The sequence below is a fragment of the Microtus pennsylvanicus genome, chromosome 6 (genome assembly GCF_037038515.1).
Source record: "Microtus pennsylvanicus isolate mMicPen1 chromosome 6, mMicPen1.hap1, whole genome shotgun sequence".
Lineage (NCBI taxonomy): Eukaryota > Metazoa > Chordata > Mammalia > Rodentia > Cricetidae > Microtus > Microtus pennsylvanicus.
Window position 1 is genome coordinate 1,524,995 of NC_134584.1, and position 25,046 is coordinate 1,550,040.

General features: G+C 54.4%; 1 protein-coding gene across 2 annotated transcripts; it reads left to right on the top strand.

Moving 5' to 3' along the window:
* The first annotated feature begins 8,294 nt into the window (after positions 1 to 8,294).
* On the top strand, positions 8,295 to 18,783 carry Mknk2 (MAPK interacting serine/threonine kinase 2). 2 transcript variants are annotated; one of them, XM_075975448.1, is made up of 14 exons: positions 8,295 to 8,426; positions 8,567 to 8,683; positions 12,059 to 12,146; positions 12,237 to 12,338; positions 12,417 to 12,514; positions 14,298 to 14,377; positions 14,574 to 14,647; positions 14,828 to 14,932; positions 15,017 to 15,072; positions 15,163 to 15,258; positions 15,478 to 15,672; positions 16,051 to 16,215; positions 16,631 to 16,674; positions 16,973 to 18,783. In XM_075975448.1, the coding sequence occupies exons 2-14, from the start codon at positions 8,633 to 8,635 to the stop codon at positions 17,196 to 17,198; spliced, it is 1,380 nt and encodes a 459-aa protein (XP_075831563.1). In that variant the 5' UTR covers positions 8,295 to 8,426; positions 8,567 to 8,632; the 3' UTR covers positions 17,199 to 18,783. The 2 variants fall into 2 exon arrangements, with proteins under 2 accessions (XP_075831563.1, XP_075831564.1); XM_075975449.1 differs by lacking the exon at positions 14,828 to 14,932.
* Positions 18,784 to 25,046: the final 6,263 nt, after the last annotated feature.

Sequence of the window (25,046 nt, forward strand, 5' to 3'; positions counted from 1 at the left end):
GCGCTGCGGACTAAGGCAGAGGGAGGCTGTTGGAGCCATGTGAGGCCCAGAATGTTCCTCAGCTTCCTCCTGCTTCAACTCAGTAAGGCTTCCCAAGGCATGCTGCTTCTCCTGAGGTCCCAGGTTTTGTAGATCTTCATTTGGAGCATTTCCTGTCGTGGCATCCTGTACTGTGTGACCTTTTCTGTCTGTTTTTGTCGCTGAGCACCATGTCTTCGGTGTTCCTCCACACTCCACTGGAATAATACCCAGGCTGTGGCAGGGCACGCCTGACCTGCTCTCACGGCACGCATTGTCTATCCAGTACAGATGTGTTAGGGGGCCCTTCTGTTGGCCAAATGACTACCCTAGGCACATGGCCTATGTTCCTAGATACTTCTTTGACCACTGCCCCGTTCACCCTGGGACCTTCACATGGACACTGACCCCAACACCAATGTCAGTCTTCCCCACCTGCTTGCCTATCTGAAGACACAGAATCAGGCTTGGTCACCTCCATGCCCTCCTCAGACCCCACACGGTGTCACTGTGGCGGGGACAGCTGGCCTAGATCCCCAGAGGCGTCCTGCTGTGCTAGGCCCTCTGCTTCTCCTGAGACTCAGCCCTGTGTCCACGGCTAGCCAGGTCCTGTAATCCACCATGAGTTCCCTGTCCCCCCGAAGGGCTGCAGATGAGATGGGTCACTAAGAAGGTGAAATAGAGCCCTGCGCAGTGTTTCTACCATCCGTCTCCAGAACTTTGTCTCCTCTCACTGACACTCTGTCCCATCTGACTCGCTCCCTCCCTCAGCTCCCACCATCCCACTTCCCCTGTCCATGGATGGCTCTGCCACCTCCAGGGACCTCTGGGAGTGGACCCTGTGCTGTGTGTGAGTGTGTGCATGCATGCGTGCGTGCGTGCCTTCTGCATCTGGGGCATGCTAATGAGCAGTGTGTTCTGGAGGTCCCTACATCTGAGAACATGTCAGGTGACCTTGTCTACTTTTCTTCTTGATTACTTGGGACTTTCACATCATGCACCCAGGTCCTCACTTCTCCCTCTCACCTGTGATCTCTCTCCACCACACACATATACACACACACATACACACACATATACACACATAAACATACACATATACACACACATATATACACACACACATACACACATATACACATACTCACACATGCACACACATATATACACACATACACACATACTCACACATACACACAAACATACACACATATACACATACGCATACACACACATACACAAACATACACACAAACACACACAAACATACACATATACGCATACACACACATATACACACATACACAAACATGCACACGTATATACACATACATACATACACACACACACACACACACACAACAGAATAAGGCCACTTTGTGTTGTCCATATACACATTGGATCATGGTCAGACTCTTAGTGGCCAAGGAAAGGTAGGTGTGTGTTTCTCCTCCTGCACCCACCCGCCACCACCCCACTAGAAGCCATCAACACATCGTCCCTGCACCCATGCCATGCCATCAAGGGGCGGGGCCCATGGATATCTACATGGCTTTAGTGAGTGTTAATACTGCCATGGAAGTCAGTATGGCCCCTGGCTGTCTCAGGATCTACTCATAGGCTGCAGTGGCTGCACAGACCACTGTCACTTCAGCATGGCCTTGGCTGGCTAGACATGCCTCGCCTCTCATATCCAGAAGGCCCCCTTGAACCGGGTAGTGGTGGCATGCACTCTGGAGGCAGGCAGATCTCTGAGTTCGAGGCCAGCCTGGTCTACAGAGTAAGTTCCAGGATAGCCCGGGCTTTACAGAGAAACCCTGTCTTGAAAAAACCAAAAGTAAAAAAACAAACAACAAAGAGAACAGAAGGCTCCTGAGGCCACGAAGCCCGAGGGCAAATCCAAGGCAGCAGGCAGCAGCAACGGACAGGACCGGACCAATATGTCCACACTTAGCTCAGGCTTCAGGCTTCATCCTGGCCTGGCTCAGCAGCGTAGACCACGGACACCAACGTGGCCTCCTGTGGCATCAACGGCCATAGCAGTCCTTCAAGGAGTCCAGTCCAGACCGTGGGCCTTTGAAGTTGCCCAGAGCCAGGCAGCATCAGAGGTGGAGTCTGTGTCTGCACAAACTCTAGGGGGGGGGGTGCAGCCTTCCCACCAACACTGCTCTGTGCTCCTCTGATCTTCCTAGCTCTCCACCACGTATCTGTTCGTTGTAGAGGAGGTGGGGGGCTCGACTTTAACTTTCTAGAAAATAATTCTTATGTTGGGAGGTGGTGACACACGCTTTTAATCCCAGCACTCAAGAGCCAGAGGCAGGTGGATGTCTGTGAGTTTGAAGCCAGCCTGGTCTATGAAGGAGCCAGCCATGAGAGGCTTAATAGAAATAGACCACCCAAAGGAAGTTCTTCCAACCATTCTTACAAGGAGAGTGGGTGCCCTTTGTTCTGTCCCGGCCGTCTGCACAGAGAGGACTCTGAACCGTTAAGCCATCTCTTGAGCTCCAGAGCTCATTCCTTGACATCTAGCATTTTGTATGCACATGGCCCCAGACCGTACGTAGCTCTAGAACTCCATGGGGGACGTGCTATTCAAGCCGTAGAATTCAGCACAGCCGCCACCTGCCAGAACGGAAAGACGGAATCCATCCAAGTCCACAGTCTGGGAGGACCTCTAGTACACGGACCGTGCGTTCTGGCGTTTGGACTTCTGCAGTTCTGCTTCTGGCTAACTGTTGTTGCTAACTGAAGCATGTCACCCCAGGATGTGGTTTGTGCTCCGGGCTACACTGGGGTCTAGACACAACAGCTAGAGTGTGGTTACCTGTTGGCTCTTAGACACTTTCCATTGGCTAAAACCTGTGTCTGACCCAGGACACCAGAACCCACATGGTAGCTCACTGCCACCTGCAGCTCTGGGGCCCTCCCCTGCCCTGCAGACACCAGGTAAACATATGTTGCACAGATACACATGCAGGCAAAGCACACTGATCAATTTTTGTTTATTTATTTTTTTGAGACAGGGTTTCTCTGTAGCTTTGGAACCTGTCTCGGAACTAGCTCTTGTAGATTCTCCTGCCTCTGGTGTGTAGGTGTACACTCAGACAGGCACTGTACACATAATAAATAAATAAATAAATCTTTAAAAAAGACACACATGCTCATAAATAAAAATTAAAAATGAATAGCTGGATGTGGTGGTGTACTCCTTCAGTCCCAGCACTCTGAAAGCAGAGGCAGGAGAATCTCTGTGACTTCAAGGTCAGCCTGCTCTACGAGAGTGAGTTCCAGGACAGCCAGGGCTACCCGAAGAAACAAAAGAAAAATTGAGGTTTAGGAGGCGGCACACAGCCGGGCGGAGGACGATCTGGGATTGAGTCTGTCCTGCTGACTCAAGTCCCCAGCTCACACCCTGGTCCTCGTGATGCTCAATAACGACAATCTCATTGGCTAGAGTTGGTGCTGGTCACGCCTTCATCCCTACGCCTCTAGAATCCTATTGTTCCGGCGGCTGAGGCCAACCTTGCACACTAGGCTGAATCGAAAGTGTTGCCCTGCAACCGCTGGCTTCTTGTTGACCCGGGCTGCAGATGGGCTGTGGACCCACACGGCAGGGCACACGTCTGTATCATCCAAGAGCCTGTTAGAGTCGGGAGACGCGGACCTCAAGCCTGGACCCACCTCCTGCTAGCTGCCAGGGCCTCAGTTTCCTGTATAGCCTCGGCCCGTGTGGCCAGGCTGACTGCGAATTTAGAAGCTTAAAGGTCCCAAATTGGTCATCTTATGTGTCTTGGGGTCACAAGTCTGATAAGGCTGGTAAAAGACAAGAGCTCCTGCGTAAATTGGGGAGCATGGGGACTTTGGGAGAGGGTTGAAAGGGAGGGGAGAAGCAGGGAGGGGAGCAGAGAAAAATGTAGAGCTCAATAAAAATCAATTAAAAAAATAATAAAGCCAGCATGGCTGGGCTGGTCTCTCCCTGGGGCTCTGGCACTTGCCCCAGTGTGTAGAAGACACAAACCCCTCTGCCAGCGGCCATCTCCTCTCTTCCTAATCGACCGCACAAAATCGCTGCCTCTGCACTGAGCCTCTGTCCCCATTTGAGGAGGACTCCACAGCGACACTGCGCATCCGATAATCCCTGATGGTCCACAGCTCTCGTCGGAGTCCCCTCTGCCCCAGGCACACCTCTCCCAGTACCTCACCTCACCCTAACCATCCAAGTTCCCATGCAAACTCTTGGTTCTAAAATGTGGCACCCTACATCCCTGTCCGGAGACAGGCCAGCAAAGACCAGATGACCAGGACCTAGACTTCCCAAAGCCACCTGGTGTCCTCAGGATTCCCCCAGAGGCCAGAAGAAGACAGCAGATTGGCCAGTGGTTGGTCCACCAGTCACTAGGACAGGGTGGTGGCTTGGAACCAACTGCTGAGCCAGCTCTTCCCAGCCACACTGCACAGCCTCTGTCTTCCCTTAGGGACTGAGCGCAGTGCTGGACCCCAAGTGGGGCGGGACTTGTGTGGTGTGATCTGATCAGGAGGACAGGGCCCAAAGGCTGCCAGGACACTCACTGCCTGGTCAGACCTGGCAGTCACAACACCCAGGCCACACCCACCGCTCCCAGGGTTCTTCCAACTCCCAGTATAGAACATTGACAGGCCCAGGCCATGGCCCTGTCCCGCTCTGTTTAGTGACTCAGCCTGCTTACAGCCAATTGCATCAGATCAGCCCCTGGCCAGCCATAAAGGCCAGTTTTGCTTGCATGGGTGCCTGTCTCTACACTGAAACACCACCACCACCACCACTGAGCTGTCTGGGGTAGAGTGTGGGGTGAGTGCCGTACCTGGGAACTCAGAATACACTTCAAGTCCAACTACCTCAGCCCTAGATGGTCATTCTGAACCCAGAATGCTAGGCTGTGGGCTCGTTCAGAACCTGCTTGGTATTAAGGGTTCTGTATGGAGTCCCCGAGCCTGAGATGTCAGTTTTGAGTGGGTTAGGAAGGACTCCCCTCCCCAAAGATATAGGTATGATGTAGGGATCCATAGCACTCCCAACTGGGCCTCACACTCATGTATGTGGGCAGAATATCTGCTGAAACCAAGGGAAGAGAAAGCGGGTGCACACAGGAGGCAGGTGATGGGGGCAGAAGCGGGGACAACGCCAGGTACCTGAGGCTGGGAGATCTCTATGGCCCAATTCTGTCACCACAGAAAAGAGATTGCTGGGGCCATGCAAAGCTTGGAACTAGCCTGAGCCACACAGTGAGTCAGTCCCTGTCTCAAAAAACAAAACAAAACAAAAAAACAGGGGGGCTGAAGGGAGAACACAACAGGTAGGATTCCTGGCTGCCCTTCCAGAGGACATGGGCTTGGTCCCCAGCACCCACATGGCAGCTCCCACCTGTCTGCAGCTCCAGTTCCAGAGGATCTCATAACCCCACATAGACATGCATGCTTGTGCACAGAAAATAAAGTCAAATTTAAAAGAAGAAGAAGAAGAAGAAGAAGAAGAAGAAGAAGAAGAAGAAGAAGAAGAAGAAGAAGAAGAAGAAGAAGAAGAAGAAGGGGCAGTGGCTCTGAGCGCTGCTCCAGCAGCTGGAAAGGTCTGGTGGCAAGGAAGGAAAGAAAACCAAGAAGCCAGCCTGCTGGGAACTTAGCCAAGTGATGCAGGAAACTCAAGCTGTCTGCCTCAGGCCCCACCTCATTTCCTGTTTGTAGTCTAAGAATTTGCTCAGACCTAGTGCTCTGGCGGCTCCACTCAGGCTAACACTTTAAGACTCTTCCAAGGCTAGTCCTTCCTCAGAACCCTCGGACCTTCTCCATCCTTCTTGCCTGGTGGTGTCTTTCATTTGCTAAGGCTAGCCCCACCCATCACCTGGTCAGCCATGCCTGGTATGGAAGGACAGAGGAAACTCCTGCGGGTCAGGCCTCTGCAGGACACCCGTGACATCTCCCTGGGGTAGAAGCTGCAGCAGCTGGGGAAGTCAGGGCCTCTAGTCACCCCAGCTCCAAACCCCCATGCCACGGGAAGCCTGGCTTGGAAACAGGAGGCTGGTGGCAGAGACTTGACAGCAAGCTGGCGGCTTGCCCAGGCAAGACAGGGCGTGGCAGGGCATGGTAGAGTGAATAGCTCCCAGGCCCTGCCTGGGGCCTACAGGATGGTACATCCCCTTCCTGTTTCTACTGGCAGCCATTCCCAGACACAAGCGTGAAGGGTGGTCCCTCCCTCCATGTAACCTGTAGACCACAGGTGACTACTTGCATGTCTGAAGACATACTTGGTTGTCATACCAGGCAAAGTCAACACACCCCACTTTGTAAGGTTTAGCCTAGTGCCCCCGAGGACTCCAGGAAGAAAACCCAGTCAAGGCCCAGCGTCTGGTCTCTGAGCGACCTGTTTCCCCATTTATAACACAAGGCTCCTGGAAGGAGTCTCAGGACCAGGCTCGGGTAGGAAGGGCATTGGCCAGATTAGGGAACAGAATTGCTACCTCAATCAGAGCTCAGAAATTTGGCTTTTCTCCCCAGTGTCTGAGCTAAACTGCACGGAATAAGAATCCCAGCTTAGGGTTGTTTCTTGTGGTCAGTGTGAGCAGCTGGCCAGTGCGCCACATTTGGTGTGGATGCCAGCATCCCGTCCCAGGAGGGCATCCCAGCTGCACGCCAGGAATTTTTTTATCATCTTATTTAGCTTGTTAGTTTGAGATAAGGTCTTGTTCAGTATCTGCAAGCTACAGAGACAGGCTGGCCCTGAACTTGAAGCAATCCTCCTGAGGGCTAGCTGTGTGTGTGTGTGTGTGTGTGTGCATATGCACACACATATGCAGCGGTTAGTCATGGCCACTTGAGTCCATTTTCTCCTATGTTGCTCCCAAGGAACTCAAGTTGTCCAACTTGTTGGCAAGCTCCTTTAAGGCTGAGCTGAGGTCCTTGTTTATGTCTGCTGGGAACCGATTCCGCCGACTGCCCTGGGCTGAGTTATGTCCTCTGCCCAATCTGTCCATGCCATGAACCTTATGCCAGTATGAGGATTTGATTTGGAGACAGAAATCTCTGCAGATGTAATTACTAACAAAGACGATGAAGCTCAGGAGATGGACGGACGGCTCAGAGGTTACGCCTTGTTGTTATTATTATTTTATTGTTTCTCTGGAGCCTCTCTTGGAACTTGCTTTGTAGACCAGGCTGGCATCGAACTCACAGAGATCCGCCTGCCCCTGTCTCCAGAGCGCTTCCACTGCTCAGGGCCTTGCAGAGGACTCAGGGTTCAGTCGCAGCACCCACATCAGGCGGTTTCCACAGCTGTAACTCCACCCCTGCACAGGTTCTTCAGGCATCTGCATTCAAGTAGCACACCAGACTCACACACACACAAATGACACTCAGGATAGCGTCATGGACTTCTCTCCTTTGGCTTCCCAATTCCCTAGGGAAAGCCAAGTCCTCGTTCGGCAACTAGACACGATCAGCCTCAGCAGGGGAAGGTGGTGAAGGCTTTTAGACAAACTGGCGGGGAGAGGGAAAACGCTGTTCACACAAGCAACTGAGTCTGACGGTATCAGAACCTAAATCGGGGATCCCAGCTCCTCCTGTTCCAAGTACCCCCACCAAGTGCTCCAAGGACCCGAGAAGTTCAACAGAGAGCCATGGCACAGGCCAAGGGCATCCATATTCTAGTTTCTAGGTCAAACCAGGGCGGGTTTGTCCTCCCTAGGCACCAGGCTTAAGGACAGGGCTCAGAACTTCCTGCAGCGGAAGTCAGGGGAGCAACTGTTTGGGACGGGAGGAGGGCGGACTCAACGACCAGCCTGAAGCTTTGAAGACCCTTCTGCGCAGGCGCGAGCGAGCCCCGGAGGCCCCACACAGACCTCTCCGCCGTGTCCGGATCGCGCAGCCGCACTCGGCGCTTCCTCAATGCTCTGCCCGCCAAGCCCCTCGGAGTCTAACACACCCCCAACAAGCTCGAAGTGCGCTGCGCAGCCGCGCTCGGTGTCCCCAGTACGCTCTTTGCGCAGCGGCACTCGGAGCCCAGCTAAGCTCCGCCCCTCACGCAGGGAGCGCGCAGCCGCATTCGACATCCCCGGCCTGCTCTTCTCTCAGCAGCGCTCGACCCCTGGAAGCTCCGCCTCCTCTGTTCCCTGAGGGGGCGGGGCCTGCAGGAAGGGGCGGGTCCACTCCGGGACCGCGCTTATAAAAGCGGCCGCGCCGGCCGCGCGCGCGGCTCCTCTCGGTGGCGGTGGCCCAGTGGAGGGGTCCGTGGTGGCGGTGGCGGCGGCGGCGGTGGCGGCGGCGGCGGCGGCGGCGGCGGTGGCGGTGACGGCGCTGTTCCCCGCGCAGTCCTTGGAGCGGGGTCCGGGCTGTGCGAGGTCCGGTGACGGCACTGCGACCCCGGCCGGTGTCCGACCCCGGTGAGCGCAGCGCCAAGGGCGATATTTCCTGAGGGAGGAGGGAAGCCCGAGCCAGGCGCGGGAGCTCCGTCGAGCCCCGGCCGCCCCCGCCCGACCAAGCGCCCCGCTCAGCGCCGGCCCTTTGTCTCTTCCGCCCGCAGGGTCGTGTCCCAGGTCGCTCCCCGGGCCCCGCGTCCCCTCCCCCGCTGGCGGGGCCCGGACTGAAGATGGTGCAGAAGAGAGCAGCCGAACTTCAAGGCTTCCACCGTTCGTTCAAGGTGAGGGTATCCTGTCTGGGGGGCCCACCGCAGTAGCGGGTGCGGCGGATGAGCCTGTGCAGGGCCTGGGAGGGGTTCTTGCCTTGGACTTTGGCGCTGGAGGCAGTGGGGGTCAGCAGGCCGCAGCCCTGTCCCCTGCCACCTAGTAGCTCTCTCTCTTCCAGGACTCCCCCCTAAACACATCGGGCTTGTCGTTCCTAGTCCCTTGCAGTCAGCTTGGTCAGTTTGGTCTTCTGTTTGGGTGTGTGATCCTAGGCAAATCTTGTGTTCCTGTTTCCTGCAACTTCCAAGCCTGCTTTGTGCTGGTTGGGAGAGTCAGCAGGCTGCAGCATGGTCTCTGGCCACCTACTAATTCTCCCTTCAGCACCTGCCCCAGGCTCCTATCACCTCTCAGTCCCGTCCCTCTTCTATGTGTAGTCTCAGGTGAACCCTACTTTTGTTCTCTATGATCTGTGCGCTTGTCGCAGGCTACAGCCCTGTCCCCAGCTGCCTAGGACCCTCCGTCTGCGTGTGACTGGTGACTCCCACGTCGCTTGCAAACCGTCTGATCTCAGTCCTGTGCCCCCCACACCACTTTCTGTGTGTGACCCCACTTGCTCTGGCTGGGAGGGCGTCAACTGCCGCTAGGTCTCTGAGGAACTCCCCCAGGTTTGCTTGTGATTGTTGTGATCTCTCAGCCTGTTCTCTTCCCGGGGAAGCCCTGTCTGTCTCCTGCCGTCTCCACGGCTGTGTGTGGTTGGTCGGGATCAGCAGGCTGCTGTCTCGTGGGGAAACCCTTGGGCGCATTGGTGTGCAGTGCCCCACTGCAACTCCCCACACAGACACCCGGTGGTGGCCTGTGTATGCCTTCCCTCAAGACACCCTGGCCCAAACTGTTATTTCCTGTCAGAACAGGAAGTTTCTGCAGTGTTGTTAATGGTGGCTGACAGTCTTCTTAGATGAGTGAATCTGGGGGTGATGAAGGTAGGCAGGTGCTAGGCAGAGCCCCCCACGGGGCCTGGCCTGAGGGACACAGTGATGTCATCCTGCCCACCCCACCCGGAAGGCTGCCTTATGTAATGGCTTCCCGGGGCAGGGACCTGTTGCCCAATAGAGAAGGCAGGAGTGTGTGTTTGTATACACACGCCTGTACCCGTGTGGGAGGAGCATGCAGATAGGGAAGAATTCCCAGGCCTGTCCAGCCAGTGCCCCTGGCCAGCTGCCCCACCCCTGCCCCAAATGCCTGTTCTCTTTGGTCAGCTGCTTTGGGGCTGAGCAGAAATGAAAGCTAGATCTGAGAATGTCACCTTACAGTGGCTTTTACCCTCCTGGGGCTTTGTGTGAGCCTAGATGGGGTCCCCACGTGGGGCCTACAAGGCTGCCAAAGCAAACCATAGCTTTCTGGAAGATTCTAGCCACCTCCCGCCAGGCCTGCAGACTCAAGGCCCTTGGCTAGACCCAAGGGAGGCTAGCTGGGCCAGGCTGGACTTTCCACACCGCACTCGGGACTGCAGCTGCCTTCCGTGCAGAGATGAGACTGGTGGGTGGCCCTGCAGGCGGACAGAGACTGGTCCCTCGAGGAATCGCCTTCTGGAACCCCACCCTATGTGGCTGCTTTCTTGGAGCCCAGCCACTGCCCCTCAAGTACCCTCTGCGGCTGGGTAGAGAGGCATGCCGGCCAGTCCTACCGGGTTTACTTCTCTGTTTTCTGTTTTTCTTTCTGGAGTTTAAGAGGCGCTGGGGATGGAGCCTGAGGCCTCACACTTGCTAGACAAGTGCTCTACAAACTGAACTACAGCCCCAGCCCTGCTTTCTTTCTTTAATGTGCAAATTGGGGTCTCCCTAAAGGGGTGCCCCAGCCAGCTGGTCTCCCTGGGCAGGGTTCTCAGTCTTCTCAGCTAAAGGCTGGGACAGGCAAGTGGCCGACCCCTTTCACTCATGGATGGTCCCAGAGCTGGGGACAGCTGCCTCCTGTCTCACCTGACAGCCCACCCAGAGGAAGGTCACGGGGCTGGGGTCATGCTGCAGGTGCCATGGCTGGCCTTTGATCTCAAACCTGGCTCACCCTCTCTTCTAGTTGCTCGCCACCCCCCCCCTCACTTGCATAGTGCAGATGGCTGCCTTGGGTCTTCCGGGTGCCAAGGCTTATCAGAGTACTGTATGTGTGTGCCCTCTTTCTTCCCCATGATCTGCTGGGGGCAGGTCAGCGTGCAAGGCCCTCCTACATTGCTGTCCGTCTGGCTCTTTCCGCTATAGTCTCCAAGGGGCAATGACTTCACCTAGGTTCCCCACACCCATTCATGGTCCACGTCTCATTGTCTGTGTGGGTTTACCTCAGTTTCCCAGCTTGCAGACCCCCCCTGGTGACTTCAGCCCCAGGATGAAGCAGCGTTTCCCTTCCACCCTCTGGCAGCTGGGTCCTCTGGTGTTCCATTTGGACCCTAACTGCCCTAAGAAGGCTTCTCAGACACTGCAGGCTGTGGATTGGGCAGGCCCTGGACACATACCAATGGTGTCTTGCCTGTGAGCCCTTGCCACTGGCTATGTGTGCCAAATCGGTGACCCTGGGGTTAACAGTCATCATGAGTTAGGTGGCTTTGGATCTACATAGCACATTGAGAGGGTGCCATGGCACACAGAAATGCCCCTACCCAAGACTCCCAGAGGTCAGGCACTGCATTCATGTTTGTGGGAGGAAGAGCACATAGCATAGGGAATAGAGGTGGTGGTATCCTGTGCCACAGGGAAACTGAGGCCTAAGCCCAAGGGTGTGGCCCTGAGATAGGCTGGGAGGCTGTGGGAAAACAGGCTGTCAGTCCCGCCCAAGGCTTCCCTGCCGCTGCCTCCACCTTTGATCCCACGCCTGTCCCTGAGGTCAGCCCTCAGTCAGCTGGGCAGACAGGCATCCTCATTCTTCTCGTGAGCAGAGAAAGCAGGCCGTGTGGCTTAGACTTCCTGTCACTCAGCTGCAGGCTGGAAGAGGAAGATCGTGTTCCCCACAGCCAGGCAACAGGGTCCCTCAGTGTGGTGGACACGGGGCTGGGCCATTCTCTCTGGTGTGTCACTGGCCACCTCCTACACTAAACCAGTAACAGGAGTAGGTGACAACCACATGGCCCAGTGTCTCCTTGTAAAACTCATGAGTCGGGATCCTGTGGACCCCAAGGGACTCTGCCTCGTACAGTTGCCTGCCACTGAAGTCCTGAGACACTTCTTATGTGAAAGTTCATGTCCTGAGTCTGGAGGGCGAAGACTTAGCCACTGTCCTGTCCTGAGTGCTTATGGGTTGTTCAAGGGCCCCGGGTGCTGCTCACCCTCCGCCTCAGCACTGTGAGGGAGTGATCTTTGGGTCGCGCATTCTGGCAGAACCACCCTGAACGTACTCCCCCCCAACAGGGGCAAAGTCCTTTCGAGCTGGCCTTCTCCTTAGACCCCACCCAGCACGGGGACACTGACTTCAGCCCAGAGTGTGAGGCTCGACCTGGTGAGTACCTACAAAGTGGGCAAGATACGGGGTCCCTGTGGAAGGCGGGCTCTGCCATGCTGTATACGTCTGGGTCTTTGTCCTCTGCAGACATGCCCTCCAGCCAGCCCATCGACATTCCGGATGCCAAGAAGAGAGGCCGGAAGAAGAAACGTTGTCGGGCTACCGACAGCTTCTCAGGCAGGTTCGAAGGTGAGTGGGTGTGGGTGCGGGGTCTGCTGAGGAGGGGACACTGGGCTACTGTCCCTCATCTCTCCATTGGTGTACCAGATGTCTACCAGCTGCAGGAGGACGTGCTGGGAGAAGGGGCCCATGCTCGTGTACAGACCTGTGTCAATCTGATCAGCAACCAGGAGTATGCTGTCAAGGTAAGCTGCGGCCGCTCCAGGGGCCAGTGGCCTTTGAGCCCCCAGATGACAGCCATGGGAAACCAGTATCTAAAAATGGCCCCAGAACTTGTAACTCAGGCCACCCTAGAAATTCAGGTCAGACCTAGAGTCGGAAAGGCACGATGACAGCTGGCCTTTGCCCACTCCGTGTGGTGTTGAAGGCCAGCAAGCCCTAGCATGGTTACTGAGAACTAGAAACTTCTGTCAGGCCATGCTGGTCCTCTGCCTCTGAGGATGACTGGCTTGGAGCGGTAGTGCAGCCCTGGGTACTGCGGAAACCCAGGACGGACCCTCAGCCTTCGTGCCGCTCCCTGTCCCGCATGTGCCTAGAGCCCTGTAGGTCTGGTACAACCTTATGACCTTGGAAAAAGCGCTGTAACATGACTGGTCAGCTGCAGCCTAGCGGGGCTCCTGGTCTCAGGGTGCCAGAGAAGGAAAAGGATGAGTCATATTCTGGGTGTCAGAGCTGGGGTCCCTGAGAGTTCCCAGGCAGGTGCTTAGCTGCTTGCTGTCCTCCTGGGGACCCTGCTGGGCAACCTTGTCACTTGTCATGGGCAGATAGGGAAGCTGAGGACCAGAGTGGGCAGGTAGCCTAAACTGGATTCACTACTGGTGGCTTCTCCCTGCTGTGAGCCAGAGTGACAGGTGCTAGGACCTGGGGGCTTCCTGTTGGTGTCCCTGGTGATGATTGACACCTTGGGACAGTGGGGGTGGGGGTGTCAGCATAGGAGGTAGTGAGGACCAGATTTGGGGTGGCTGGAGGGGAGGGGGTGCTAGGGAGGGCCAGGAGTATAGAGGTTCCTGTGGAGCTGACCCCACTTCCCCAAGGGGGAGGTGAGTTTTATTAGTTTGATGCAGAATGTTTGGACCACCCTCCAGGTCTGGTTTCTAGTGATAGAAGGCCCCTTGCTGGGATGTTTTTTGTTGTTGTTGTTTGTTTTTTTGTTTTTTGGGGTTTTTGTTTTGTTTTGTTTTTTTTGGTATCTAGGAGAGGTGATGTTTTGAAACAGGGCTTTTCTGTGTAGCCCTGACTGTCCTGGAATTCACTCTTGACTACACTGGCCTCTGCTCCCTAGTTCTGGGATTAAAGGCGTGTGCCACACCACCTGGCTTGGGATGGGTTTTTGTTACCAAATACTGGGACAATATCCCGGCAGTGGGACCCTGCACCTTCCACCTGATAGGTGAGGGGGTCAGAATACCAGCCTAGGGAGCACAGGAGTCCTGGGGACCCCTCTTTTCCAGGAGCAAAGGTTCTCTGGTGCTTTCTAGGCCTTCCTTCTACTGGGTACAAAGGGCCTGGCGTCCTGAAGTTCAGGCTCACTGCTGGCCTGAGCCAGACCCAGGCCCTTGGGGCCAGTTCCCCATCTGGTCTGGAGCAGAGGAGGAAGGACTGGTATGGTACTGGCTGGGCTGGCAGCCAGGTAGCTTACTGCCTTGTTGCATGGGTCATATGGGAGCTGAGACTGCTTGGCCCTGCCCTTGCTGGGGCAGGGGTGGCAGCCACCTGGTAGCGAGGACTCCTGTAGGAATTCAGCCTCAAGCAGTCCTGTGAGGCCATTGGGTTAGGGTGGAGAGCTGGCTGCTTCCCACAACTAGGAAGTTTCAGGTCCTGGGGCCAGCCATGTCCTTCCAAGCTGAGGACCCAGGCTCTGGCGTCAAGTTTATGCAGGGTCCAGGTGGGCCCGTTGGAGGCTTGCCAGCTCCCTCAGGCTGTGTCTGAGCAGCTTTTCCAGGTGCCCCGTTCCTCCCTGCGTCGCAGATCATCGAGAAGCAGTTGGGCCACATCCGCAGCAGGGTGTTCCGGGAAGTGGAGATGCTGTACCAGTGCCAGGGACATAGGTAAGGTGGCTGCCTGGGCCATCTCTCCAGAGCCTATCACCTCAGCAGGGGAAGGGCTGGGCTCAGCCAGAAATACAGGCTTTCTGTGGATACCTTTCTGTGGGCGCCATGAGGGTGTCGCCTCCCAGACTGGGCAGCAGGTGCTGAGGACCTCGGGATGCCTCAGTTTCTTTTCTGCCTCTCCCTTCCAACTCAGGAATGTCCTAGAGCTGATTGAGTTCTTTGAGGGGGAGGACCGCTTCTACCTGGTGTTTGAGAAGATGCGTGGAGGTGGGTGCTAGCGGGGGAGGATTTGGAGTGGGGGCTGGGGACCACCTTCCATAGGGCCCCAGCTTGGAGATGGGAATTGGGGCTGTATCTTCTGTCCAATGGTCAGAGACGGCGTGGAGGTGGTGCTGGGGGCTGGCTGGTCTACGGAGATGACCTAGCTGCCCCTGGCCTGCACCACAGGGTCCATCCTGAGCCACATCCACAGAAGGCGCCACTTTAACGAGCTGGAGGCCAGCGTGGTGGTGCAGGACGTGGCTAGTGCCCTGGACTTCCTGCATAACAAAGGTGTGGTGGAAGATTGTGGAGACTGCCCCAGGCCCTGGTTGCTTTAGAGGATCCCGCCCCTAACTCCCTGCTCCACCTCCCTAGGCATCGCCCACAGAGACCTAAAGCCCGAGAACATTCTGTGTGAGCACCCCAACCAGGTGAGGCGCCTGACTGACCCCTCCCTTGGGAGACTAGAGCAGTGGGGGCCCTACAGGCCAGAGCTCCCACAGTGCTGGTCCCACCCCCAGGTCTCCCCGGTGAAGATCTGCGACTTTGACCTGGGCAGTGGCATCAAACTCAACGGAGACTGCTCTCCCATCTCCACACCTGAGCTGCTCACCCCGGTGAGGGCGGGGCGGAGCGGGCTCTGGGCTCAGGTGCCAGGCTGGCTCCACAGCTTTCCCCTGCCAACGTGGCCTTCTGCTTGGCAACAGCTGTGGGTTGACTGGCGGGCCGGGGGTGGAGTCAGCCCCATCCCTGCTGACGGGGGGGGGGGGGGGGGGGGGCATCAGTCTTTGATTGGCTGGACCTCTTGTCTCTCCTGACTTGTGCCCACCCCGCAGTGTGGGTCGGCTGAGTACATGGCCCCAGAGGTGGTGGAGGCCTTCAGCGAGGAGGCCAGCATCTATGACAAGCGCTGCGACCTGTGGAGCCTGGGCGTCATCCTCTACATCCTGCTCAGCGGCTACCCGCCCTTCGTGGGCCACTGCGGCAGCGACTGCGGTTGGGACCGAGGGGAAGCCTGCCCAGCCTGCCAGGTGCGCCTGCCTGAGTCCCTGGGATGAGAAGTGAGGTTGCTGTATCTGTCCCCGGGAACCAGGACCTCAGACTAAACCCTAAGGCCCAAGTCATTTTTTTTTTTTAATTTGTGTATTCTGCCTGCATGTATGTATGTGTACCGTGTGAATCTTTGGTGCCTGTGGAGGCCAAAAGAAGGCATTGGGTCCCCTGGGGCTGGAGAGATGTTGTGAGCAACCATTGGGTGCTGAGAACAAACCAGGGTGCTGCCTGCCCTTGTGCATCTGGACCTCCTCCAGCGTCCCTCGCACTCTGTCCTTGTGGGGCCCCGCCCACCCGCCGTTGCAACTGCTGTGTGGGGCCAGGTCTGAAAGGGGTGACTCCTCTCCCCCGCCCAGAACATGCTGTTCGAAAGCATCCAGGAGGGAAAGTATGAGTTCCCGGACAAGGACTGGGCCCACATCTCCTTTGCCGCCAAAGACCTCATCTCCAAGCTGCTGGTCCGAGACGCCAAACAGAGGCTGAGTGCTGCCCAAGTCCTTCAGCACCCATGGGTGCAGGGGGTGAGCTGTGGGGCCTGAGCAGGGGTCTCCGAGCCCCAGCTTCGTCTGGTGGGCATTGGGGCCTCACATTAAGCATACAAAAGGGTCCAGCATCATGACTGGGAGTGGTTTCCAATGGGGCCAGCGAGCACCCTCCCTGCCCAGCTGAGCTCAGACTGTCTGGCCACGGTCACTGAACTCCTCAATGAGGTTCTGCCACTCCGGGCACCTTGCTTTCTTAATGCCGAGTTGGTATCCCTGAAAGTCCCCAGGCCAGAGTGACTCACCCTTTCTGGGGATGGACAAGGGGATAGGGTGAGCTGGGAACTGTACAGAGGATTATGTGGTAGGGTCTCGCAATGGTGAGCATGGATTGGTAATGGCCAAGACCCTTCAAGTGCCCTCTGACCCCCAACCCTGCCCTTCCTTCTTGCAGTGTGCCCCAGAGAACACCCTACCAACACCGTTGGTTCTGCAGAGGTGAGCCCTGGTATCTTGGGGTGTGTGTTTGGGCTTTTATTTTTCTGGGATGCTTGGGGCACCTAAGCCAGAGCCCTTCCAACATTCAGCAGGTACTGTAGCAATGAGCCCCTTGGGATATTAGGGCCACAGAGGCCTAAGTGAGGACCTGGCTCCTAAATGCTGTGACCTGGGAGTTGACTCAGCAGCTCCCGTTGAAGGTCTTGGCACCTGGAAGGGTACTGGAAGTAGGGTGGGTATCTTCACAGGGCTGTAGAGAAGGGTACACTCTTGTGACAATCCCCCATCCTCTTCCCAGGAACAGCTGTGCCAAAGACCTCACGTCCTTCGCGGCTGAGGCCATTGCCGTGAACCGGCAGCTGGCCCAGTGTGAGGAGGATGCCAGGCAGGACCAGCCCGTGGTCATCCGAGCTACCTCACGTTGCCTGCAGCTGTCCCCACCCTCCCAGTCCAAGCTGGCCCAGCGGCGCCAGAGGGCAAGCCTGTCTGGTACCCCCGTGGTCCTTGTGGGGGACCGTGCCTGACCCCCACCAGCCCCTTGTATATACACCCCTGCCCTGCAGGGCCTGAAGGTTAGGAACCCCTTGCTATCCCAGGCACCAGCTCAGCTGGGTCCTACTGGGGGATGTAGGGTTCTGTTGGGAGGTGTTTTCTTTTTCTCCCTGTCCTCAACTCCCGCCCTGCCTATTTGGCTTTGTTTGGTTTTGTTTTTACCGCTTTTGAAAGCAAGTGCCCAGGAGGAGGGCGGAGGGTTTGGGCCACTCAGCCTGCGCCCCACGATGCTCGCCTGTAAACTGTGAAGCTCCTGCCACCTGCACCCCACCTCCACTCCAGCCATTCTGCTGTCTTCCAGGGCTGGGGTACCGCAGGGTCAGCACCCCTCACCTCTCCCTAGCCCTCAGTATCGTCAGGACAGGCTCTCCTGGTGAGCAGTGGCCCTTTTGTCTGTCCCCACCAGAGCACCCTTGGGTTTGGGGCAGGAGATAGAGACCTCTGGGGCAGATGGGGACAACACACCTGCTTGATTTTCCAGTCCCTGTCACCTACCTGCCCTGTCCCTTGGAGGGTTGACAATCAAAATCTCTTCCCAGGAGCAGGGCCTGAGGGCCTGTACCCAGCTAGCTCCACCAAGGCAGGAGAGGTGCTGGACAAGTCCCCGTGTGTCTCCCCACCAGGGCACCTGAGTGCCCCTTCTCAGGGCTCAGCCTGACCATGGCCACAGCTTGCCCAATGATGCCCCTGGGGTTCATGAGCTCTCCTGGCACCCTTATGTTACCCTGAGCTGTAGCCACACTCAGAGGTCCCTACCTTCCTCTGCCCCCAAGGACAGGGGGTGCCCTCAGGAAAGGAGCCAGCGCTGCCTGGGCCTCCCTCTGGGCATCTGAGCAGGGCTGAGGAAGCACTGGGTGGGCCTGCAGTGCCCCAGGCCTGGGGGCTGTTTCTAGCCATGAGCTACTATGCAATACGAGTTCCCATTTTCTCCGTGGCCCTGCTGGACGGGGAGGTGGGGGGGTGGCTTTGGGGACCAGGCCACCCCGCCCTACATTCTGCTCAGGTGTCTCCAGGGCTCCTGGCTCGAAACCCCTTGGTCAAGATTGTTTATCGAGTTTAGTTTAGGCTTTTTTTTTTTAAAGAAATAATTTGACTTGCTTCCCTGTTCTTGAAGAGTACTTGAATGTTGGGGTCTGGTGGGTGGTGGCTTGGGATACCCACTGCCCAACACCCTCCTCCCCAGTCTCATAGGATCATCACAGTGGGAGAGGTTGCCTTCAGTCCTGCCTTGGGATACATTTCCAAAGACCCCCTGGGGGCTCCCAGGTACCCGAGGACTAGCCCCTGCAGGGCTGTCACTTCCTTGGTCTTGGTCTTCTCTGTGTCCAACCTGGAGGACGGGGCAGACCCCTTAACTGTGAAAGAGACATCCATGGCTTGGCCACCAACCATGCTGGATTCTGTAAGATGAGACCTGCTATAGGGCGGGGCGTGCAAGCACTTTCAGCTCAGTCCTGCCAGCTGGAAAGACCACAACAGACTCCTTTCCCACCGATTGTCAACGCCAGGATTTTGTATTCTGTTTTATAAGGATTTAATAAAAGTCATTTAAAAATCTTTGCAGTGCCCGCAGCAGAGGTCGGCTGCCCACAGCTTCCTAGTCCCTGGTTCCCTGGGCTCCTCCTTCACAACTTTCTGGGAAGGGTTCCAGGGAGGTGACATCACCAGAGGGAAGCACAAGGCTAAAGAAAAACAAGCTTACAACTTGGCAGGGCAGTGACCCTGAGGGGCGGGGCTCCGTGCCCTGCGGGAGGGTTCCGGGGTGTAGCTTGGTCCTGGTTGGCGGGCACGCGCTTCCCCGCTCGGTTTGTGCCACTGTTCTCTGACCAAGCAGAACAGACTTGATCCAGCATGCGGGAGCCTCCTACAAGGCCGGTATTGGAAGGAGACAAGAGAGTTCGCTGCGCCGGCCTCATGAATCCCCCTAGGTGGGGTCAGGTGGGAATTCTGCCGCACTGCTCCCGGAGTCCCCTACACCGGAATTTCCCTGCCACTGCAGGCTAGAAAAGGACAGGCTCCGCCGGCTTCGAGAAAACCACAAAAATAAATTCTAGTGCAACCTCGGCTAGGACGAGCTGTTCCTGGCAAGCAGCAGAGGGCAGGGAGTGGTCACCACCCGGGCTGGCGGGGCTGGCGGGGCGTGGTGCCACCTGGGAGGGTTAGAGGCTTGGCATGTGGTCCCCAGCGGTGTATCGGGCACAGGCCAGCTGGTGGCTCTGTTCTCGAGTCTGCCCCCCATCCCCGCGGGGCACACTAGGAGTGGTGGCCCAGGCTCTCCGCAGTTAGAGGCAGGAAAGGGGCTGAGACCAGCCTGAGCTACATGGGATTCTATCTGTGAAAAACAACCAGAAGTGGACCGTCCACTTGCCAGCACACCTGACCACCTAAGTTTGATTGCCTTGCCCATTATGGTGCAGTGAGAGGCCCTGCTCCCAGAAGCTGCCCTCTGACCTCCACACCCACATTCATCCTCAACATTAAGTAAATGACAATTTTTTTTTTCTTTTCCAAGACAGGATTGATATCCGGGTCTTCTATTCAGTTCCACAAGGTTTCTCAGTAGCTTTGGAGCCTGTCCTGGAACTAGTCCTTGTAGATCAGGCTGGCCTCCAACTCAGAGATCCGCCTGCCTCTGCCTCGCGTGTGCGGGATTAAAGGCTTGCGCCACCACTGCCCGGCAAGTACCAACACTTGTCTCACTGAGAGGAGTCCAGATAGCCTGAGTGGTGCTTCTGGAATGTTCCAGAATATCCCAGTGTCTGGGGATCTGACTGGGCAGTTTCCTGGCATACAGTGGATGGAGGCCCAGCATGGTGTTCTCAGGACACAAGAGGACCTACAGTAGGACAGCTGCGGGGAAGGAAATGGAAGACACCATGGCTCCTTCCGAGTTCCTCCAAACTTGCCATGCTCCTGCCTCAGGGCTAAGGTTACAGTATACATCACCATGCTCAGAAAAAAAAATTCCTTTTCCATCTTAAATTCAGTTCTTGGGGTCCTGTGAGTTGAGGCAGCAGACACTGGCAAACACATATTTTGTGGTTTTTTTTTCATAAATTTTTGTTTGCAACGTTAGTAACCAAATCTAGAATCTGTCCGTGCCAAAGGCTCCACCTCTAGCTGTATGTCCAATTCTTCATTTATATGTCTTTGTATAATTTTTTCACTTTCATGTCTTTTAAAATTATTGGATTTTAGTCAGGCAGTGGTGGCGCACACCTTTAATCCCAGCACTCAGGAGGCAGAGGCAGGTGGATCTCTCTGAGTTGGAGGGCAGCCTGGTCTACAAGAGCGAGTTCCAGGACATGCTCCAAGACTACAAGAAACCCTGTTCAAGAAACAAAAAAATTTAAAAATATTGTTGATATTACTAATTTTATGTACTTAGGCATTTCCCCTGTATTACATTTGTGAGCCACAACCAGGCCTGGTGCCTGAGGAGGCCAGGGCAGACTTGGCTTCCCTGGAACTGGAGTTACCTATGGCTGTGAACTACCACGTGGGTGCTGCTCAGAGAAGCCAGGTAAACCCCGGGGCATTGGGCCAGCCTCTTGTCAGTAGTATTATTTTATAGACAACATCTAATGTAGCCCAGGTTGGCTCAAATTCACTCTGTAGCTGAGGTTTGCTTTGCACTCCTGATCCTCCTGCCTCCGACTCATGCGTACTGAGAGGACAGGCGTCCTCTGCGCACTTGGTTTAGCCAATGCTGGGAACTGATGCAGAACCTTACACCTGTTAGGGTAGAGCTTGCTTCCTGAGCTCTGTAATAACTGAGCTCCCAACACCCTAACAACTGAGCTACCAGCACTCTGACGATGAAGTTCTTAATTTTACATTTTCACACAGGGGCAAAACCAAAGGAAGACGTTTGAAAGAGATGATTCAGATGGTGCGTTTATATTCCATGTTAGCTGACAGCAGGGTTGGAGACAGATTGCTTGTGGGGAAGAGAAGGAGCTCCAGAACGATAGCATCCCAGGAGTGGGCAGGGAAACTCAGGCTCATGTTTGGGTGGGGCTTGTCTTGTCTCCTGAAACTCATGATTATCCTGTTCACCAGAGCACAGCCGACCACCCTGAGGCCCACCCTCCCCCACAGCGACCAAGGCAGGAGCGCCTCCCCCTCAGCAACCAAGGCAGGGGCCTTCAGTGGTTTGGGCTAGCGCTTTGTTGGCTCTTTGAATGGGTTTGTGTGCCGTTTTAATATGGATTTTGAGACTCGGTGGCTTCTAAAGCACAGAGATCTGCCTGCCTCTCCTTCCCAGCGCTGGGATTAAAGGTTTGTACCACCACCACCCAGATATAAAAAATGGAAAAATAGGTTGGGTGCTGGTGGTAGTGCAGACCTTTAATCCCAGCACTCGAGAGGCAGAGGCAGGTGGATCTCTGTGAGGCCAGCCTGGTCTATAGAGTGAGTTCCATGACAGCCATGGCTATGCAGATAAAGAAAAACCCTGTCTTGAAAAACCAAACAGGAATGCAAGGAGCTTAATGGTGTGTGGCGCCCTCTAGAGGCCAGGGATGGGACCATAAATTATTTTTTTAAGAAAATTTATTTATTTATTAATTATGTATACAATAGTCTGTCTGTATGTATGTCTGCAGCCCAGAAAGGGCATCAGACCTCATTACAGATGGTTGTGAGCCACCATGTGGTTGCTGGGAATTGAACTCCTGACCTTTGGAAGAGCAGGCAATGCTCTTAACCACTGAGCCATCTCTCCAGCCCCTGGGACCATAAATTAAATGGCATTTAAGGATGATGTCACTGGAGACTTGATGTGTGCCCATTCTGAAATCCTGACATCCAGCCACACACGGAGGGAGAAAATGAGAGACTGCTCAGAACCCAACGCCACCCACCACCCAGGGATACGTAGACACTGCTTCAAAAAATGACCAGAGAGCGGGCAGGAGATATGGTTCAGAGGTTTAGAGCACTGGCTGTTCTTCCAAAGGATGCGAGTTCAATTCCAAGCATCCACATGCAGCTCACAAGCACCTGTAACTACAGTTCCAGGGTATATGAAAACACATAAAGTTTTAAAAAAATTTTAAAAACTAGCAGAGAGGGCTGGAGAGATGGCTCAGTGGTTAAGAGCATTGCCTGCTCTTCCTGAGGTCCTGAGTTCAATTCCCAGCAACCACATGGTGGCTCACAACCATCTGTAATGAGGTCTGGTGCCCTCTTCTGGCCTGCAGGCATACATGTAGACAAAATATTGTATACATAATAAATAAATAAATATTTTTTAAAAAAAACTAGCAGAGAGCCAGGCTCTATCAAAACACCTACCCATGTCTCTAACCAAGAAGAAAGATCGGGTTGCTCAAAAGAAGGCAAGCTTTCTCAGAGCTCAGGAGCGGGCTGCTGACAGCTAAAGCAATTTTCTATGAAGAGTTTTTCATAATGATAATAAACTTATTGACCAAGCAGCCAAAAAAAAAAAAACCTACCCACCAAAACAAAAAAAAAAAAGGAAAAAAAAGAAAAGAGCAATGGTTAGTGGTATAGCTCAGGGTGGAGCCCCGCCTAGAATCCCCCACTGAGAATCCTCCAGTGAGGGGCTGAGGGCGTGGTCAGAGTGAAGCCCCGCCTAGAATTCACCAGTGAGGGGCTGGGGGCGTGGTCAGGGTGGAGCCCTACAGAGAATCCAGCACTGCCTGGAGCACCATTCCCATTGCCTTCCACCAATAAGCAGGCAGCACCCTAAAAATAAAGAAGCCATGCGGTGGTGGTGCACGCCTTTGATCCCAGCACTCAGGATGCAGAGGCAGGGGGATCTCTGTGAGTTTTGAGACGAGCCTGGTCTACAAGAGCTAGTTCCAGGACAGGCTCCAAAGCCACAGAGAAACCCTGTCTCGAAAAACCAAAAAAAAAAAAAAAAAAAAAAAAAAAAGAAAGAAAGAAAGAAAGAAAGAAAAAAAAAAGCAGCAAAGGTTCTGTAAAAGGGAGTGGTGTCCTGTGTCTTCCTCTATAACCTATTGCACTTATGGCTTAAATATTGTCTTCAGAAGGTGACTTGTCCAAATGTCGGGTATGTCTCTTTCTCTAGCTGTTCAGGGTCATCTGTCTGTGCTGTGATGCGTTAGACTCCAGAGGTGTCCGCCAGGGATCACAGGACTGCTGTGCAGCTGTGTCCCCTGGGGTTAGGGGTCACCCATGGTCCAGGGCCACCACAGAGTCTACGATAAGGTGGATGGTGAGAGGGAAGGGGACACTTGTTATTCTTTACTAAAGATATAAGGGTGGTGGGGAAGGCAGTCCCTGAGGGGTGATGGCGGGTGACCTGAGGCTGGACAGGCAGATACATCCTACAGAGTGAGTGCAGAGTTTATTCAGTGGATTATGCAAGGGAACGGGGAGAGGGAGGAGAGAGAAGAGAGAGAACAGAAGTTACCTCTTCAGGAGAAAGAGAGAGAACACAGGCTGGAGGAGGAGGAATATCTGCTTCCCTTGACTGAAGAGGAGGGGCTGGGAGAGGGTGGGACTTGTCTCCTAAAGGGACAGTGTATCAAGGTGACAGACCAGGCTCTTTTTTTTAATATTCATTTTATTATTTATTATGTATACAATATTCTGTCTATATGTATGCCTTCAGACCAGAAGAGGGCACTAGACCTCATTACAGATGGTTGTGAGCCACCATGTGGTTGCTGGGATTTGAACTCAGGACCTCAGGAAGAGCAGGCAATGCTCTTAACCGCTGAGCCATCTCTCCAGCCCCAGGCTCTTTCTTATAATAAAAAGGCAGTAAGTTAGGAACATCACATTCCACATCACCTCCCCTTTTCTGTTTAAATAAAAAGGAGGGTTTTAACTTTAACAGTAAAATTACATATAACAAAACAGTTATTAAGCAAGAATTACAGTTATAATAGTTATATTTATTTTATTTTATATTTAACTAAGGAAAACTATAACTATGTATCAGACTCCAGAAGGATATAATATTACCTAAGTAGCTGGGCGGTGGTGGCACACACCTTTAATCCCAGCACTCGGGAGGCAGAGGCAGGCGGATCTCTGTGAGTTTGAGACCAGCCTGGTCTACAAGAGCTAGTTCCAGGACAGGCTCCAAAACCACAGAGAAACCCTGTCTCGAAAAACCAAAAAAAAAAAAAAAATTACCTAAGTAAACAGGAAGTACATTTAAGTAACCTTTAAAATCCTTAAATTGACAGAGACATCTTGCTGCCTGGACAGTCACCCAAATTCTTCTGTATCATTGGAACATCTGTCTTTAGCCTACAGGCCAATAGTATTCAACAGACTTTTCCATCAAGCAGGAAATTTCAAAGACAGTTCCTCCTATATTGGCAGTTTGTCAGTCACTATCTTCTGTGTCCTGCAGAATGTCTGGCAGACTCTTTCATGAAGCAGGAACCCAGAGGGATCATTTCGCCTTTAGGCAAGTTCAGCAGTCATTTCTCTGTGGGTCCTGCTTGTCCAGTTCACACAGCATAGCATCAATCAGTCCAGGTAAGAGCAGTTTCTTACCCAAATGGCTAACCAATGCCATAAGGAGCCTCTTTGGTGCCCATCATCCTCTTGAAGTAGCTTGGTGCTGCCAGGACCAGATATGTCTTACTGTCATAAAAAGTTCTAAGTTTTTAAACATTAATACGATATTTTGTAATTTTTGAAAGGTTTGAAGAATGCCTATCCGGGCTGGAGAGATGACTCAGAGGTTAAGAGCATTGCCTGCTCTTCCAAAGGTCCTGAGTTCAATTCCCAGCAACCACATGGTAGCTCACAACCATCTGTAATGGGGTCTGGTGCCCTCTTCTGGCCTGCAGGCGTACACACAGACAGAA